The sequence below is a fragment of the Penicillium robsamsonii genome (genome assembly GCF_028829455.1).
Source record: "Penicillium robsamsonii strain IBT 29466 chromosome Unknown utg000001l_segment0_segment0, whole genome shotgun sequence".
Lineage (NCBI taxonomy): Eukaryota > Fungi > Ascomycota > Eurotiomycetes > Eurotiales > Aspergillaceae > Penicillium > Penicillium robsamsonii.
In genome coordinates, this window is record NW_026643219.1 from 1,815,160 (window position 1) to 1,830,817 (window position 15,658).

A 15,658-nucleotide genomic window follows, 5' to 3' on the forward strand; every position below is an offset into this window, starting at 1 on the left:
GTCAATCCGACAAAGGAGGGAAAGGCCGGATAAAACTAAAAAGTAAGAAGTTAGCAACCCGATCAAATGGAACCGGAAGGACGGGAACACATACTGAGCAGGACACTCATACCCAGCAGGGTTATTCTGAAGATAGAGCTGGTGGTATTGCTCCGCATCCCACCACTGGCCTGCCGGCAGGACCTTGGTAGAAAGCGGCGTTTTATACCACTCCTTGCTGACTTTTTCTGTAATCTCCTCCGCGATCTTCTGCTGCTCTTCTCCGTGTGTAAAGATCGCACTGCGGTATTGTGTGCCAACATCCGGACCCTGTTGGTTTTCTGTTGTGGGGTCGTGCATGCGGTAGAAGAATTCAAGGAGCTGGCGGTAGGTCACAATTGAGGGATCAAAGGTTATCTGGAGGGCTTCGGCGTCTATGGAAGCAAAAAAAAAAAAAAATAAGCATTTGAAGATGCGATCGCGATAAGGAATTTCGCGCTATTTTTTTTTGTCTCAGAGTGGATAGCACTTACGGCCAGTTGAACCAGAGCAGACAGCTCGGTATGATGGTGAAGAAGTTGCGCCACCGGAGTAGCCCACCTTGGCGTCAAGAAGGCCTTTGCCATTGCCGAAATTCTTGCGGTACATGTGCTCAACGCCCCAGAAGCAGCCAGCTGCTACGGTCGCGGTCTGTGTGTTTGACATTCTGTGGGATTGTGTTTGTGGGCTCAAAGAAAAAGCTGAGCTGGAGAAGGGACGAAATAAGCGTGAGAAAATGGTCGAAGCAACCGGAGCGGCGAAAGTCATCTGAAATTCTGGTGATGGTGGAGACGTACTGGATAAGTGGGGATGCTTGCGGTTTCGGCAGTGAAAAGAGGTTAGGATGCCGTAATTATGGTAAGGGAGTAGTTTGAGGATATATGTAAGAGCAATAGAATAGAAAACAAAGAGAAAGAGAGAGAAATAGAAGAAATAGAAGCTCGAAAATTGGAGCTCTGCGATCGCGTCATTTCAGAACTTACAAAGCAGCGGGGAAGTTTCGACAGGGATTGGCTGAAGATCAGGGCCCGGCAACCCCATCCCGAAATTGATATTGTACAAATGCCTAAGCTAAAATCCAACAATGCGAAACAAAATTTCATAAGAATTCTGTGTACAAAAAATTAAAGAAATGTGGTATCTGCTACGCCAAACGCCAATTCCAAACAATTAGAGGAAAATAAAAGTTCAGAGTCCACTACCACTGTGAGTTGTGGTCAACAGGGGGCGCGGCCATTGCACTGAGACGGATGGCATCTCTGCTGGATAGGCTAATATTTCGAGGTCGCCCATCTCCACCCAATGTTGTGCGGCGTCCCGTGTGCTTCATGACTGGGAGGGTATGAGGACTCAACACCCGATGCTTAGCATCGTGTTCTCTTTCGCTCTTGACCATGCGCCGCGCTTGTGATGCGGTGAACATGTGGTTGTCTGCTGGCGAGGTGGCGTGGGTATTGGAAGTTGGGCTGCGACGACGGTGAACTCGCAGGGCATTGGAGGATGGAGTACTAAACTGTCCACTAGCAACCCGCCCACTAGACATCCGTCGCATGGCCGAATTGATCTTGATTGCTTCTTCCTTGTCAGACTTCCAGTTGTCCCTGTTTTCAGATACAGGACTGCTCGAGAAGTTCCCGCTGGGACTACGGACTGCAATCCGCGATGGGCGTTCTGCCAAGGTGCGGTTCATAAAGCTGCTCCCTTCAATATCACGGAGGGGGGAGCTCTCTCTCCTTGAAAGAGGAAGACTGGATGATGGTGGTGGTGCCAGTGGTGAGCTACCATTTCTCTTGGTCAAAAACCCTGCCTTGAAGCGACTGTTGTTCTTTTGAACGTTCAAGGTAGGCTCAGCGGGTTCGGCAGGCTCGTCTGGGGTGGGAGAGATAGAGCCCGACGGGCTTATAACTCTCGGGACATTTCGTGGAATGGGAGATCCGGATCGAGGTGGCAACCATGACTCTTCGAGGCTGGCTTCATCGGCAGAGTCGGCCTTCTTGGGGGTCTTTTGGAACTCGGTCAAAGTGCCATCTTGCTCATCGTCCTTCCATCTGACAGATCGTTTGGGAACCTTTACTTGGGCTTTCTTTGGCGTGAAGCTGACACTCTTCCGACCGACAGTGCCTTTGCGGCGACGTGGAGAGCCTTTAGTTGGCGAAACAGGAGCAACAGGTGTGAGTGTGACAGGAGGGTTGGCAGTCGATACTGGCGGCAAGCTCACCAAGCTAAACCGCTTCTTTGTTTTCGTGGGGCTTACAGGCCTGGCAGAGCTGACGTGCGGGACAGAAGGCATGGTGCCATCTGGTTTGACGAGGTTAATTGCTGCGTCTGAACAATCCTCTAACATCTTTGTGAGGATGGACCGCCCCTTTTGAATAGCCTCGTTTGCGTTTAGCTGCATGATATCCTCGATGGAGTTTATCATCTCAAACTGTGCTTGCAACAGAAGCTGCACAGCAGCAGCTTCTCCGGCCTTGTCCTGTTCTAACACAGCTGTCAACGATTCGCGCTCTGCATTAGACCGAAGAAGATCTGCTTCTCGATTCAAATTGGCGTAGTCGCTGTTATCGGTAATATCAAATTCTTGAAGTTGCTTTGCCGCGTTCTCGACCGCCGAATTGACCGCTCGGTCCCAGGTACTTTTTGATAATTTCTGGTTGTAATGATGTCTGCTACCTTCCAGTTCAAGGAGAATTCCCTGTGCAGATTTGCGAACGGCATATAGGTTCGATAATCCCTCCTTGGTTTCATGCGCGGCGCAAGCATTATCAAAGGCGGCAATCCAAGACGACAAAATGCCAATTCTGCGGCCGATTTGCCTTAGTTTCAGCATGTTGTTAGTCTTCTCTTGTCTCTCGGGTAACGTGTGTTCGTAAGCATTGCGAATCCGGGCAACCCCCTCGCGCAAAACAGCGTCTTTCTTCTCGCCCTGCTTGCGGAACTTGGCAAAGGCCACCTTTTCATGGTCCTTTGCTTGTGCTTTCAGCTCATTGATCAAGTTCATTTGCTCATCGATCTTGACCAAGAAGTCCTTGACGTGTCGGTTAACATTGAATACATTGCGTGTGACCTTGGTCTGGATGTTCTTCGCTCGGTTCGCATATCGGAGGGTATTTTGAGTTTCATCGAAGTGCTGGCTTGAGGGGCTGACGCAGACAATCATGACTGTCTTGCAATTGCCACCAAGAGCAAATTTGAGTAATCGAGTGAGCTTGGAGTTTCGGTAGGGAATGTGATTGCGCTTTCGAGGGTCACAAAGTGCGTTGATGCAGCTTCCCAGGGACAACAGAGACTTGTTGATATTGGCGCCCTCGAACAAACGTTCTCCTCTGTTCAGTGTCGCGCTGGCACGCTCACTTCCCGCTAAATCGATGATACTGAAAGTGGCCATGGTGTGAGGCTCATTGACGTCCGCATTTCGGTCTTTTTGCGCGATGTTGATTTGAAGGACGGCATGCGATCGAGATGAAGTAGCATTTGCTGCGGTGGGAGACATGGTGCGGCGCTCATTGCCTTGCATTATCATGTCCATTACCTCCCCAACATTTTGCGGGTGGTAACTTGATAGGCCCGCGACTGAGACTGACTGGTTGGAATCCTCCCGTAGCATCAATCCACCCTTTCCACTGCTACCACTAGGGACGAGCAAGTCACGAATGGTTTCGTTATAAATCTCGAGGTAGGAAAGTGAAACTTCGGTCGACTTTTCGCCTGCTCGTTCGTCAATCCGTTCAAACAGCTCCTGCATGGTGAGAAAGATGATGCCAGGCTGTTGGGCGGTTCCGGTAATTGTATGGGTCTTTCCACATCCGGTAGCTCCATACGCAAACACCGTCGCATTGTATCCATCAAGTACGTTGTCGAGCAGGCTTCGGGTTGTGGATTCGTATACCTCTCCCTGTGAGGCGTTTTGGTCGAAAACGCGGTCGAAGGCGAAGGTCTGGTCTTTGACGCGTTTACCGTTGGGCACCACGCTCCTGGAGAACTTTTGGACAGGATTGTCCTCGGGAGGGTCAAACACCCTAGTCCAGTCAGGATGCTGGACCCAATATTCAAAAAGCATAAAATACTCACAAGCATCGGTCATCAATTACTTTAACGATAGATCGTATACCCTTCTGGTTAAGCTTCGGTGTCGGCGCACCCGCGAGGGAACCGTCGCCGAGGAACAGGGGACCCTCGTCACATCGTGTGATCTGGGCTGCCTCCCTGATAGTAAAAGGACGAACTCTGACTGCAACGCTGATCGAGGAAGCGCCGTCGGAGGCAGCCATGCTGGAAGGTCAGGTCGGATCAACCCCAAGTCACGAAGCTGTTTTGCGGGGTCGGTACGTCAGGCAGTTGGCGACACCCTGCAATGGCAAGGCCAAGGGGGAAGCTTGGCTATTTGTCGAAGATAAGGAATGTAAAAGAGTCGAAGAATGGATCTAAAGTTGTATGGGGTAGGTGGTGCAGTATTCTCCGAGGGGGGCTCCTTGAAGCGATTTCATTTGTTGATGCGTGTGCATGTTGTCATCTAGTGGTTGCTCCGAGCAACGGTTTTGTGGTGGTGTTTAATCGATGTAGAGTGGCAATACCGCTCTTCCACTACTTGGAGTTACCAGTCAGACGATATGCTGAGTGTTTTAAGTACTGAACACGCCCTTCCTACTCTATTCACACCCACTATTTTCCCATGTCCAAGATCGTAAGCTACTATTAGGCTTTTCATAGTATTACCCTCAGGATGCTTAAAGAAAAGCCACGGGAGGCGATCACGACATTATTATGACATCTACTATCACTGTAACAATTCCCCAAGACTACTTACACCAAGTATAAACGCCAGTAATTTGTATCAAAAAATCGTGTAACTATATTTATTCTAAAGATATGAGCAAGCTATGAATGTGAAACATCACATTTGGTGTTGATGTTATCCTAATACCTTTTTTTCACCTGAACAAACGCCATGTGATGGTTCGAATCACTCAAACCCTCCCCCTGAAACGCCAAAGGCATGTATTCTTTGGCCTAGTTCTTTCTTGTAAATTATCCATATTGACCATGTCATGCTTGGTCGTCCTCATAGGTCGGCATGACGACATCCCAGCCTGGATCCTCACCATCAAGGTCCATATCAAGACCGTCATTCTGATCCCCACTGGATTTGTGGAAGCGGAAGGCAATTGAATGTCCATTTTGAAGACCCGCCTCCATTATAGTTACTGACTCATTCTGTAACTTTACATCTGCCTGGAGGCGCTTCCAGCCTTTCTCGGGGTCCGCTCGGTCGACAGGCTCGCCGAACTCAATGTCGCAGGAGTCGCCAGGAAGAACGTCGCCATTTATGTTCTTAATATCTCGCGATTTCAAAGCATCGAGAAGTCTTTCTTTGGTGAAGTCGAGTGATTCGTGTGGTTGGAGCATTAGAAGGACAGTGGTTTTATGCTTTTTCAAGAGGATTGTCACAGCGCGCGAGTCGGTTTTGGATTGCTTGGGCGGCTGCTCGGTAATTAGCCTTTATTTGTTAACCTTCATTTGGAAAGACCAATTCACATACCATCTTGAAGATTGCGGGGAGTTAAAGGGTAAGTCACGTCCGTGTAATAATTGATTTGGGGGAGTGACGGAAGGCGGAGAATCCAGCGGGACTCCCGCCTTCCGCGCTCCGAATTTCTGAGCTTTACCAGCATCAGTTGCTGACACTCACCACGTTCTCTACAGCCAAACTGAGAATCTCGTTCCTAGCACCCTCGTTCCTCATATACAGTCTTAATCATGGAGGCCAATCACCCCCCATCCACCGACTCGCGGCATAATTCCATCGTGCTCAAGATCGTCCACTGGGACAAGCTGTTTGAATCCGACAGTCCTCCACGGTTAGGCATTGAGTTCGGCAAGCGGTTGCCGTATGCTACCATGTCTGCATTCTCAACTGGGCTGGCACTAGGATACTACCACGGTAGCAAAAAGGCAGGGCTTGTGTTTCGGGCAGAGAATGCGCATCGTTTCCCCACGACATCAACAGGGTGGTTCCAATATCATAAAACAAAAAACTATGTTGGTGTGGTTGGAGGCGTTAAGGATGGCATGAAGATGGGATTCAAGCTCGGTGCTGGCGCACTTGCATTCTGTCTGTTTGAGGAGACAGTAGACTATGCTCGGCATGACAAGAGAGACTTTTTATCGACAGTGACTGCTGGGCTGTCATTCTCCGGAATATACAGCTTGCTTGGTAAGGACACCATTATGCCTGGGAATCATTACTGGAGGAACTAAAGCTGACGTAGCTCACCCACACAGCTCGTCACGATGTCTACACTGCCGCTCGCACAGCAAAGCTTGGGTTGAAATTGAGCTTGACCTATGGTCTTTTGCAAGATACCCTTGAGACTTTGAAAGGAAACCACCCTGCCTACGTTGATTTCTTCCTCGGTAACCGTCGGTCCAAGGTCGAGAAGGAAGGATCGATCTGATCATAGGTGGGCCCATGTCACAATGGCTCCCTAGATCCTTCTGTGCGCGGATGTCCCAGTCTCGCAGCAAGTTTGAGATGTTCTCAATGCCGAGAACCAATGTTTCAGGCTCCCCAACTTCCCTCATTAGGACACTCTCTGGTGTTCGGTTGAGAAATGGCTGCCATGTATGCTGCTGCAGGTGGTAGGCATTCGATGCCGGCGGGATGAGCCGCATATCCGAATCAATACCGCCCCAATCACTACGTCCAGGTCCTTATTGAGCCACTCTGAGATATTTAGTCCGCTGACTATCCTGGCCTTTCTCCGTCTGATTATGTTTCGGCGGCAGCAAACCCCACGCCATGCTCTTGGTTACTTGTATTATTTGCATTTTTTTTGATACCCACTTGTCCAACTACATAGCATCAAACAAGATGAACATTTTCGCCCTTGGGTTGCTACATGGACACGTGATCCACCGCCAGATCCTGGGTTGGAGTATTACGCCGCAAGTCGATTGGCAACGCCATTGTGGCGTGACTAGATTGCATAAACAACTCAAAGATGTATAGAATATAGTACATCAGCCGACTCAAGATCTTGGCAACGAAGCCCGTATATTTTTCCTAATTGGCATTTTCTTTGTTTCCGGGTATTTGAGCAAAAAGATAGAGAAGATCGGCCCGGATGCTGCAGGTTCAAAGGATTGACCGCTTAGTGACATCCCCCACTATTTTTTTTTTTAAAAAAAAAAAGGAATGAAAAGCCTTCTAGATTAAATAGTGTATCTACGTATAATTTGGAGGAATCAAAATCTCAAAGTGGAGGTTCTCATTGAGTTTCCGAAGGTTCCCAGCTGATCGGTGGAGAAACCGCATTTGACGTCGATTCGAAAAACCCCCCCACCTCACTGAAGACCTTAGCTCGAACTTATCGTCTCTGACCTTTTTCCCCCCCCAATCTATGCTCCTCTATATCCTACATCCATGTTTGTCTGTTGAACTCCGCGATAGCAACCCATTGGGCGCTGAAGATGCCGATGCGAAGTTCGACGCTGCTTTCGTCGACGTCATCGATTTATTGAGTTCTTTATGTCTGGGAGAAATAATTGAATCCATCCATCCCACATCCTCATTCAAAATAACTTGATCACAATGCGTCGCCATGGCAGGTCCAGTGGTGGTCCAACAAAGGCAGTCTCGCCCTTGTCCGACACCGTATCACTCATACGTTCGTTCGATTCGGTCATGAACCCAAACCGACCCGCGCGCCCTTCGCCCTTGGCCTCTTCCCACATCAAAGCTTTACCCTTGGAACTGATAGATCGGTTGCGGTCTTTCCCTCTGTTTCAAGCTACCCCGGAATCATTTTTGATCGAGGTCGGACAGCACCTACGCCCACAACTCCACGCACCCAACGATTACATCTTGACGGAAGGCGATGAGGCAAAGGCAATATACTGGCTGGTGCGGGGTGCCGTTTCGGTCACATCTCGGGATGGAGAGAGTATATATGCCGAGCTCAAACCCGGTGCGTTCTTCGGGGAGATTGGATTGCTCATGGACCGTCCTCGCACTGCGACCATTATCGCCCGGACTCGATGCATGCTGGTCGTGCTGACAAAAGACGACTTTCGGAATATATTGCCTCGATTTCCGGAGGTTGAACGGGCGATCCGGGAGGAGGCGCAAGAGCGATTAATGATTCTAGAAAAGAAAAAGAAAGAAACCTCCGCGCCTGCATTGGATCTACCGAGCCCGGCGCGAAGAGGCTCAAAAAGACTGCGCGAGAGCTTTTCCAAGGGTCTAGCCGTGGCAGAGGATGATAGGGACTCGAGTTCCAAGTCTGTGTACAAGAAGAGGAAGTCACCGAGCCCCGGTCGGCGGGATAGCTCCAGTGCATTGGCAAATGGATTGGTCAACGTACGTCTCCTACTTAAAGAGCTGCCGCTTTTTTCTGGTCTGCCTGCCGATATCCTCCACTACCTTGGTCTCAATGCTCAACCGCGATCTTTCCCTCCATTTACCGACATCATAAAACAAGGTTCCCAGGGCCGTGAGCTCTACTTCATTGTTCGCGGCGAGGTGGAGGTTCTTGCGGAAAAGGACCACTCATCAGCAAACCAAAACAGTTCAAATGGGCTCATTGAACGACCGGGAATTGAGGTCAAAGCTAGGCTGAAGCAAGGCCAGTACTTTGGCGAGGTGGTCAGCCTAGATTTAGCACCTCGGAGAACCGCTACAGTTCGATCTGTGACTTCAGTTGAGTGTTTGATGCTCGGCGGTGACGTTCTTGCTGAATTTTGGAAGAAATGCCCTAGTGGCGTGCGGGAACAAGTTGAACGCACTGCCCAAGCAAGGCTCCAAGCGGCAGCCGACGGCGATGTTGTCATGTCTGATGAGGCAGAGCCGCAACCATCTATGGATAATCTCGCCCTCGACGACAAAGTAAAGATCACATCATCACGGCGACGATCGATGCCACTACTTACCCTCACTGAAACCGAACTGGATGGACCACATCAGTCCTCGCGCGTTGAAGACGAAGAACAAGCTGTGTTACGACCCTCCGATCCCGACCCTTACTTCAGCTTGGGTCTGGATAAAGTTCGGATGCGAAGTCGACGCGGCTCACTGGCGCCGTTAGCCCCCGAGGAGGTATCAGGGGAGCAGCAGCGGCCATCTTCTACGGAGCCGCGTTCTGCTGGTTCTTCAACCCTCGCCCTTCCCGAAACTGCCAACCTCTCCAAGTCGTATCAGTCTGAACGCCCCCGGGTCGGTGGCTCTAATGGATTACTCCCGGACAGTGTACTACTAAACATTTTTCAATTCCTTGAGCTCCACCATCTTCTTCGGTTCAGGGCAGTGTCGTCCCATTGGTCAGACCTCTTGACAAGATCTGCGGACGTGATTCACGATCTAGATTTGAGCGTCTACAACCGAGGGGTTACAGATGACGTGATTGTTAAGATCATTTGTCCCTTTGTCGGCAATCGAGCCCGATCGGTCAATATCAACAATTGCTTTCATATCACCGACGAAGGCTTCACGGCATTGGCCGCGACTTGCGCCCCAAATACCATCGTGTGGAAGATGAAGAGTGTGTGGGATGTCACGGCCTCTGCCATTCTTGACATGTCTAGCAAGGCTACTAATATGCAGGAGGTAGACTTGAGCAATTGCCGCAAGGTCGGGGATACACTTCTTGCTCGGATCATTGGATGGGTAGTGCCGGCCGACCAGAAGATAGGCGAGAAACAGTCATCGATCAAACCCACAATCCAGACAGCAGAATGTACAGTGTACGGCTGTCCAAAGTTGAAAAAACTCACTCTCTCATATTGCAAACATGTCACCGATCGATCAATGCATCACATTGCGTCTCATGCCGCTGGTCGGATTGAGGAAATGGATTTGACTCGTTGCACCACAATCACAGATCAAGGGTTCAAATACTGGGGGAATGCTCAGTTCACCAACCTACGAAAGCTTTGCTTGGCGGATTGCACGTATCTGACGGACAACGCCATCGTCCATCTAACCAACGCGGCCAAAAACCTGGAGGAACTAGATCTGGTAAGTCTATTCTTTGCTGAGTTCCGTCAAACTAAAAGCGAAATATTATGGTTTACTAACCGCTGCTAGACTTTTTGCTGCGCATTATCAGATACGGCAACCGAGGTCCTTGCATTGCAGTGCTCACATTTGAAGTATCTCAACATGGCGTTCTGCGGCTCTGCAATTTCCGATCCCTCCCTCAGGAGCATCGGCCTTCATCTACTTTCTCTCCAACATTTATCGGTCCGTGGCTGTGTTCGAGTCACTGGAGTTGGTGTCGAGGCTGTCGCGGAGGGCTGCCATCAACTCGAGGTTTTTGATGTCAGTCAATGCAAGAATCTCGGACCCTGGCTTGAGGACGGCGGTGCTGTTCCCTATCAGCCGAGAATCGAATTTAAGACTGTCGCCCCAAACAAGAAGATTCCTCAATGAACAAGCAACCCATACAAAGCTTGGCCTTTCTTTCGCACACGCCTACCTCGGTTTCTATACCGTTACTTTTTTCTCCACCACGACGCCTAGGGTGAATCCCCTCGAAGTTACATGATACATTTATTGGCACATGATGTATGCCTCCCTAATCTTTTTCAATATTAATTTCTAGGCTCATTGTTTTCTAGTTTCTGCTTTGCCATCTTTAACTCGGCGTTTGAATTTACCTGGACAATCTTCTTCACTTTCGGATCACATTCTTCTGGACTGCAGGTTCTTGTTTTTACATTTTGGTGGGGGTTTCGGGTCTAGCCCGTGGGCAGGCCAAGCATGGAGTTCAAAGACGGAAGGCATCAAGTACATGGGATTTATTTCTTTTAATGCTCAACGTTCTTGAGCTATCTATCTTTTTCTTACGACATAACGCACATCCGATTTGATATTTGCTGTATTTTAGGGTACTATCTATTTCTGTATGTAAAATTAAACGTAGAAATTCATCTGACTATAAAACAAAATCGTGCAACTGGTGGTCTTCCTATTTGGGTATATTGTAGAGGCAGTGCCAAGGCATACATTCGCTACGGCATAGAAGCTCTGGCGGTCTTCCCAAAGGACACTCACAATAGGGGAATATGTAGTTTAGATTAATTGATTTATATTGACTTGTTGAGCCAATCTTTGATTTCTCTCTCTGCCCTTTTCTCCTCTCCCTCGGGAGCAATTTCTCTTTTATGTAAAACTTATGGCTCACCTGGGCAGCTTTACTCAATGGGCCAAAAGCAAAGGGTGAGCACTTAAACGGAAAGGGAAAGCCAAGACGTGCCAGGCATCCTACCTCTGGCCTTGGAAGTTATAAGGACAAACTTCATCATATAACCTAACAATGATCTTTGTGGCGTTTTTTCTGCTGCCTTTGTTTTCCCTTTTCTTAATCTCTTTTACGGGGCCTTGTCTCAGCCCGTTTGAGGTTGTGTATAAACACTCATTGAGATAGAGACAAAGAGCCCAATAATTCATTATATTGTGCTTTGGTATACCTTTCTCCTCGCCATCATGTTCTTCCTATTTATCTAGCCCCCAGGTCTCTATCTTGGTGTTGCCATAATCCATTTTCAATTGACCTTCCCAGCCTGGCGGAAATCCGAACTCATTGACTGTGAACTACAAGCTTTGTTCTATAGATATATGATAAGTTACGGCCATCAATCCCTACTCTGGTTTGAAAGGCAACAGACAGAAACGTCCTGGGTAGTTACAATGGCGGCTACTTTGGTATATAGCGCGCTCAGCATACTGTCTATACTCTGTCTTCGGCTTCTGTGTATTTCACAAGGCCTAGATTTCTTTTCTCTGTGTCCATCTTATGTTTTTTGGGGTTGTCGGCTCACGATCTTCTCGCTGTTCGTTCATATCCTTTCCACGTTATTTACGTGGTGATATCATAGATAGTGCCTCTTACGGTTCATAGTTAGCTGATTAAGATGAGGCGCTATTCCAACCTAAACAGAGCATATCCTTTCCAACAGCCCAGCTCTTTCCTCGTACTTAGCGGGATCATCAGTTTGAATTATCCTTCTCCTGGTCTCCTTAAGAGTCCAATAATAACAAAGATCCCCCGAGATTTCTTGGTACATTCAAGTAATTCACTCCACTTTCCTATATCGGTTCCTTGGCTTAATTTGGAAACAATTGATCCATGCCGTCGAAGCATCCCATCCATCGATGTATTCGATATATTGCCTAAGTCCCACATTTGCCATATTCTTCAATGGCGTTCCGTGGTTACTCTTACGAAACTGTTGGCTTATCTAGCTCCAATGGTACATTATCTCCTCTTCGCCTGATGTAGTATACATATCATATCGCCTATCTATGATCTATCATCCAGTAATTTTGCTGGGAATGTGACATGAATAAGACCGAGTAACTTTTTAAGAAATATAAGCTACAGGTAAAAACAGCTAAGGGAACACAAAAGACGGAGATTTCTTAGGAAAGACTTGGGATTCAGCACAAACCAGCCATAGAAATCATGAAGCATCCCACAAGAACCTTGATATTCTAAAGTTTCTCGGGGCAGCATAGGCAAGTTAAAATCAATAAACAAGAGCAAAAAGAAAACAGCCCCGATGAACATGAAGAACAAATCTCAAGGGCATCCCAACATGCTGTTCTTTGGCCTTTCAATATGCCAGATAACATGGCGAAAAGGCAAAACAAAATAATATGCAGAAACTCCTGTAGAATGCAAAACAAACGAAAAGAGCGAGGAAATGATCACTTGCGAATGATCACTTCGGAATATTTCTCGGAAATTGCTTTAAGATCAATAGCACGATGAGAGGGTTGAGAGTCATTGTCAGAACTGACAAACAAGGCCTTGAAGTCCGGACAGATGCTATTTGCTTCCTTTCCCTGGAAAACGATTTCATCGTCTTCCGAATCCTCGGTTTGAAGATTATGACAAGCCCGGGAGTCAACGCCACCTACAAGAAAATCCTTTTCTTCTATATGAGTAGTGCTTTCAGTGTCTGTGTCGGTCCCACCTGGCAGGATAACAGCCAAATCGTCGTCAAGATCAACCAACACGTCCTCGGTGAAACCTCCTATGCTGGTCAACACAGGGAACTCGTCACTAAAATTGCCTTTTTGGAACTCGGTGGTCTCATTCACCCGCTGGTATGTTTGCGATGTATGAGATGACTCGTCCTCAGGGGAGTCGCACGCAGGCGAACCTGGCAGCTGTGGCTGGGACGGGTCTGGGACTGGGACAACACCTTCTTCAACCGCCAGGGGAGAACAGTAGCTGCCGACGGAAGAGTCCAGACCTGCTGAGGCGGTACCGGCCGCAGTAGCAACGGTCTGGTGTAGGGACCTATCGTCACCGTCCACCCGAACCAAACCCCCCAGAGCTGGCTCATCGCTGCTTACGGCAGCGGGCCCCCCTGGCAAGGGCTGCTTTTCCTTTGATCCGACATCGGCCGAATTTGCTGCTTCCATGTCTGCTACCATATTTGGTGGCAGTTGGACGAGTTCCACGTCGTTGTCGAAATCTAGGAGCACACCCGTTGGCGGTGATGCTCTTGTCACAGCAGCTCGAACTCGAGGGATTTTGACGTCAGCATTAGGGTAGGTCAACTTGCTCACTTTGCCTCTAGATGTAATCGCTGCCTGAACCCGGGCATTTTGTCCGCCGCCTGCGCGACTTGCAGGGACTTCAGTCCTGCTCCTGTTGATTTGATGGGGTTTGCGGCCACCATTGTAGGGCTGGCGGTGGGTTCCGCGTCTGTGACACCGTTGGATGGAGGCTTTTGGTAATATAATGTTAGTATTCAAAGCATAATCATCTGATATAGAGCACTCGGTACTCACAAGGCGGGGAAGCTGCTCGTCTCGAAGTCCAGGACAGGGAGAATTAGCAAAACATCTGTTCTCAAAGAAAAGTGCAAGCCTTCCCTCTATTTGGCATAACTCAACTGCCAGCAGGATTTCCTCGTTTTCCACAAACTGTTCGTCGAGAAAGTTAGTGCAAAGTTTCAAGTAAAACAGACGAAAATAATAGGACTTACCCAGCTATGGCATTCGCGAATGAGGGATTGAGCCTTGCGCATTCTGTCCAAGGCTCGAGCAGCCATGTTGAACAGCGAGTGATGTTATGCGGGTATCAGGGTATAATGAGAAGAGCAAGATATGTGGATTCCGGGAAACTGCAGCGAAACCTTGAAGCTGGTGGTAACAAGGTGTGGACGAGAATGAAGAATGAGGAATTCCAAATTGTGCATGTAGTTGTAGCGTACTGTTAAGACTTGGATCCATGTGATGGAAGGCGATGGTTGAAGGAGTCGATGGAAGATCTAAAGAATGTATGTTTTATACCTCAACCCTACAGTGCCGTCGCCAATGTAAATTTTCAGTTGAGATCTGATCCTATAAACTCTCACTATGTGTTGCTTATGGCCTCAATCTATCACGTCCCTTGTGGCTTCGTCCTTCCTACTTGTAAACACTACTATGTGTACTTTGATCTCTGAGCTATATGATCTTAAAGGGATTCATAGATAAGGTTTTATACAAGTTGTGTTATATGCTCAGGACTTCTCTCTATTCCTGACCTCCTATTGATGGTTCGAACTGCATCTCTAACATATGTATCTATCTATCTCACGTTTGATTTCGCTCACTTTTCAGCCACCCATTACACACACCACCTCGCCTGAGTGCTCAGCAGTCAAAAGATGATACTCTCAACATCAGATTCCACCTACGTCCCAGCGCTTTGCCGTATGGAAATGTAGCAATGGCCCATTAGACCCAACAAATCATGAAGAAATTGACCTCGACTCGATCTTTGGTCCGTGAGAGCCCCCCCCCCCAAATTGGCAAATCACAACTTTATAGCAATATGGGTCTAGAAGCGCTGCCCCATTCGGTGCTCTATCTGCCGCTTCTCCTTTCGCTCGAGTATTTCAAAGCCAACCTGCATACATCAGAATCAACAATCATTAAGATCTCGACTTACTTCCACAACTACAGGATGAAACTCGACATAGCCCATCCACCAAACAACTAGTTATGTAGAAGCGTTGCCCCGTCAAGTACATCAACAAACGCCCGTGCTTGCAAATCGTTCACAGCGAAGTAAAGCCCGGCTAAAGGTGTGTTGATCTGGTCAGATGGCGACCGATTAATAAATAAGACAAGTATTAGCCTTCGATTGATATATTTGAGTTACTATTTTCTAGCTCGTTTTCCAGCATTCTTGTTGTCCGATGGCAGATGATGGTTCACAGCACTATACCCATGATCTTTGATATCCTTAAGTACGAACAAGCACTATAAAGTAGACACAGAGAGGGGCAGTAAACTAAACGCCAACCCACCACACTAGCTCATGGAATTTGACGCACAATTCAACATGGAGAAAACGTGTCTTCGCATGTTTTGAACTAGACAGGTCTGCGAACGCACAGGTCTGAATTAAACCGGTTTGACTGCAGCAAAAGCCACCAACAATCAAATCCCCTTACATTCCCTCGTGACACATTCTTGGCTTGTAATAAGAGTCGAGATATCTCAAGGTATTATACGAATTGGATCAGAGATTGCCACATTCATTCTAGAAAGATATCTGAAAACAATCGGTGGCAAGGGGTGTGAAGAGTGTCTACGGGACCCGAGGATCCGACGGGTTGAGCGTTATTCTTATCCGTT

General features: G+C 48.1%; 6 protein-coding genes across 6 annotated transcripts; 2 read left to right on the forward strand and 4 right to left on the reverse strand.

Annotated features, from left to right (window-relative positions):
• Position 1: 1 nt before the first annotated feature.
• On the reverse strand, positions 2-684 carry N7447_000724 (peptide-methionine-S-sulfoxide reductase; the record flags this gene model as incomplete). The annotated part of the gene is made up of 3 exons (XM_057225000.1): positions 2-35; positions 95-413; positions 513-684. The coding sequence occupies 3 exons, from the start codon at positions 682-684 to the stop codon at positions 2-4; spliced, it is 525 nt and encodes a 174-aa protein (XP_057089016.1).
• A 532-nt stretch (positions 685-1,216) lies between these two features.
• N7447_000725 (kinesin family protein) lies at positions 1,217-4,289 on the reverse strand (the record flags this gene model as incomplete). The annotated part of the gene is made up of 2 exons (XM_057225001.1): positions 1,217-4,037; positions 4,090-4,289. 2 exons carry the CDS (start codon positions 4,287-4,289, stop codon positions 1,217-1,219), a joined length of 3,021 nt encoding a protein of 1,006 aa, XP_057089017.1.
• Positions 4,290-5,064: 775 nt separating this feature from the next.
• N7447_000726 (uncharacterized protein) lies at positions 5,065-5,560 on the reverse strand (the record flags this gene model as incomplete). Its single annotated transcript, XM_057225002.1, has 2 exons — positions 5,065-5,499; positions 5,558-5,560. 2 exons carry the CDS (start codon positions 5,558-5,560, stop codon positions 5,065-5,067), a joined length of 438 nt encoding a protein of 145 aa, XP_057089018.1.
• A 215-nt stretch (positions 5,561-5,775) lies between these two features.
• On the forward strand, positions 5,776-6,473 carry N7447_000727 (uncharacterized protein; the record flags this gene model as incomplete). The annotated part of the gene is made up of 2 exons (XM_057225003.1): positions 5,776-6,232; positions 6,301-6,473. The coding sequence occupies 2 exons, from the start codon at positions 5,776-5,778 to the stop codon at positions 6,471-6,473; spliced, it is 630 nt and encodes a 209-aa protein (XP_057089019.1).
• Positions 6,474-7,609: 1,136 nt separating this feature from the next.
• On the forward strand, positions 7,610-10,444 carry N7447_000728 (uncharacterized protein; the record flags this gene model as incomplete). Its single annotated transcript, XM_057225004.1, has 2 exons — positions 7,610-10,030; positions 10,100-10,444. The coding sequence occupies 2 exons, from the start codon at positions 7,610-7,612 to the stop codon at positions 10,442-10,444; spliced, it is 2,766 nt and encodes a 921-aa protein (XP_057089020.1).
• A 2,280-nt stretch (positions 10,445-12,724) lies between these two features.
• On the reverse strand, positions 12,725-14,082 carry N7447_000729 (uncharacterized protein; the record flags this gene model as incomplete). Its single annotated transcript, XM_057225005.1, has 2 exons — positions 12,725-13,954; positions 14,017-14,082. The coding sequence occupies 2 exons, from the start codon at positions 14,080-14,082 to the stop codon at positions 12,725-12,727; spliced, it is 1,296 nt and encodes a 431-aa protein (XP_057089021.1).
• Positions 14,083-15,658: the final 1,576 nt, after the last annotated feature.